Genomic DNA, 2,602 nt, shown 5'->3' on the forward strand with positions numbered 1-2,602 from the left:
GGGTGGGTGGCTGATCTTTAATGCAATATCTACATTTCCCATTATCAGCAACCATTCATCCAATGTTCCAAATGCTCCATTTGTTTACTAATCTGATATTATTTTAAAAAACCAACTAAGAAAACATTTAACAACCCTTTTGCAATTATGTAAGCACATAATGTAATCTGGAAATTGCTGCCCTGGTTAAAAAAAAACATGGCAACTGATCTCAGCTGGGATTCTGTCTATAATGGAGTCCAATGGAAATTTGTGAGTGACCCCAAACTTTTGACCGGTAGTGTATGTTGTATCAATATCGTGATATGTGACTAGATATTGTCTCAGACTTTGGATGAACTGTAATATTGTAATATTTAATAATATGTCTTTACCTGGTTTTACAGCAAAGTGATGTCATTTTCTAAACTTACAAGACTGTTCTAGCTGTTTTATTATGTATTATTTAACTTTACCCACTAAGTCATTGAAATAATTTCTGGAGAATACTTATCATAAAACTCATGTGTAAGTAACATTTTCTGAAAGCACCAATAGCCAACCATACAACATCGTCGCAATATCAATATTGAGGTATTTGATCAAGAATATCGTGATTTCTGATTTTCTCTATATCGCCCAGCCCTAGATGAGTCTCTCACTTTCAAACACACACTTACATATATAGCTCTTTCCTATGTGACTTCAATTTGCTCCTTACCTGATCGGCGTCCACAAAGATGATCTTGTCCACAGCCAGGGGGAAGAGAACATCCAGGAAGAGGATCTTGTATCCCCAGATAATGCGCTGCTTCTCAGTCTGCTGGTGGAGCCAACGGGGCCACTTGTACTGTACCAATTCAAACTGAAAGCCATACGACTCTGCCATGTGAGAGATGGTCTCCTAACCACACCAACAACAAAAAAACAGGGGTAAAATAAATCAGATAGAACAGCACATTTTTGAAGTAACTAAACATTTAAGAATTATTAAAAGTTCAACTAACTGTGCGTTTGGGAGCCTCGAACACATCACTAAAAAGAAAGAGTACTACACTGTGGGATATTAGCAGCGGTGTACTGTGGTCATAGGCACAGGGTTTCATTACAGACACTCATCAATAGCTTGTGAGGCAACTACTTTATCTCACAAACCAAATTAGGGAGAGGGTATATTTGGATTCTGTGAAAAAAATAATTCTGTAGAACATGTGCAGTGGGGCTCGAAAGTTTGGGCACCCCAGGTAAAAAAATGTATTAATGTGCATAAAGAGGCCAAGAAAAGATGGAAAAATCTCCAAAAGGCATCAAATGACAGATTAGACATTCATATAAAATGACACTAAAAGTTAGATTTTATTTCCATCATTTACACTTTCAAAAAAACACAAAACAAAAAAATGGCGTCTGCAAAAGTTTGGGCACCTTGAAGAGTATATAGCGAGTCAAAATCCACGATCCATCCAGAAAGAGGCAGGGTGCCCAAACTTTTGCAGGCGCCATTTTGGGGTTTTCTGTTATTTTGAAACTGTAAATGATGGAAATAAAATCTAACTTTTTGTGACCTACTATACGAATGTCTAATCTGTCATTTGATGCCTTTTGGAGATTTTTCCATCTTTTCTTGGCTTCTTTATGCGCATTAATAAAAAATTTTACCCGGTGTGCCCAAACCTTAGAGCCCCACTGTATATTCCATAAAGTGACAGATAACACATTGCCTAGCAGAAAACGGATAATGCTGGTTAGTTTGTGTGGTCTTGCTGAGGGCATTAACAAGTGGCTGTGTTACAAGCCCAAAAAAGCAGATTAGACAGATTAGGCAGATTACTTTCATTAGAGATGCAGTTTTCAGAGATATTGGCGCATAATAATGCAGGGCTGAAATTCATAGTGCAAGACATCTGAACATACTATATAAATAACTGTTTTTGCAACTCAACATGTGTCACAGAAGACATTGAATGTATATCATCTTCTATGGAAAATATGAGATTAAACACAGACCATTACAAAGAAGAGAACAACCCACATATACCGCTTTTGCTTTGTATGAATAAAGCTCTTGAGAACTGTGATCAAGTTATTTTGAACAAGCAGGTAAAAAAAGAATGCTTTTATGGAGTCATGAAGTGAGGGAAGTACCTTGAAAGATGGGGAGAGGTAATTCTTGAGGAACCAGAACTTGACAGGTGTTTTTGTATGCCGAAGGACAGATAGCATCATTATTCTGAAGTAGACAGAAAGAGTGAAAGGATCAGTTAAAGGATCAAGGCTAAAAGGAATGTAACATGTAAGGCCAAAACAAGTAAGTGTGTGAGTGAACTGAAAGTGACCCACCTCAGGAAGCGCTCATACAGATGGCCTGAGGCCACAGAAAATACATTTAGAACATCCTCTTTCTTCTTCTCTCCATCCTTTTTCTTGGAGCCACCACCTGTGATGCTGTAAATAAGACCATAATACATAATTCCGTTCGTTTGTCACTATGGGGAAATTAAGTTCACATTTTAAACAAAATTAGGACATACAAGACAGAGAAAACCATAACATATATACATTGCTACTCATAACATAAACCAGAGCACTCAGGCATATGGGGGGATAGCTGAAAAAATAAATA

The 2,602-nt window shown here is 37.3% G+C and overlaps 1 protein-coding gene across 1 annotated transcript in view; it reads right to left on the minus strand.

Annotated features, from left to right (window-relative positions):
- Positions 1-2,602, minus strand: part of uggt2 (UDP-glucose glycoprotein glucosyltransferase 2) — a 31,942-nt gene that overhangs the window by 586 nt on the left and 28,754 nt on the right. Inside the window, exons 35-37 of the mRNA XM_034886052.1 lie at positions 2,320-2,424; positions 2,125-2,209; positions 701-883 (exon numbers count right to left, since the gene is read on the minus strand). Coding sequence (XP_034741943.1) covers positions 701-883; positions 2,125-2,209; positions 2,320-2,424 — 373 coding nt within the window. The remainder of the gene's footprint in view (positions 1-700; positions 884-2,124; positions 2,210-2,319; positions 2,425-2,602) is intronic.

Source organism: Etheostoma cragini, chromosome 11 (assembly GCF_013103735.1).
Source record: "Etheostoma cragini isolate CJK2018 chromosome 11, CSU_Ecrag_1.0, whole genome shotgun sequence".
Lineage (NCBI taxonomy): Eukaryota > Metazoa > Chordata > Actinopteri > Perciformes > Percidae > Etheostoma > Etheostoma cragini.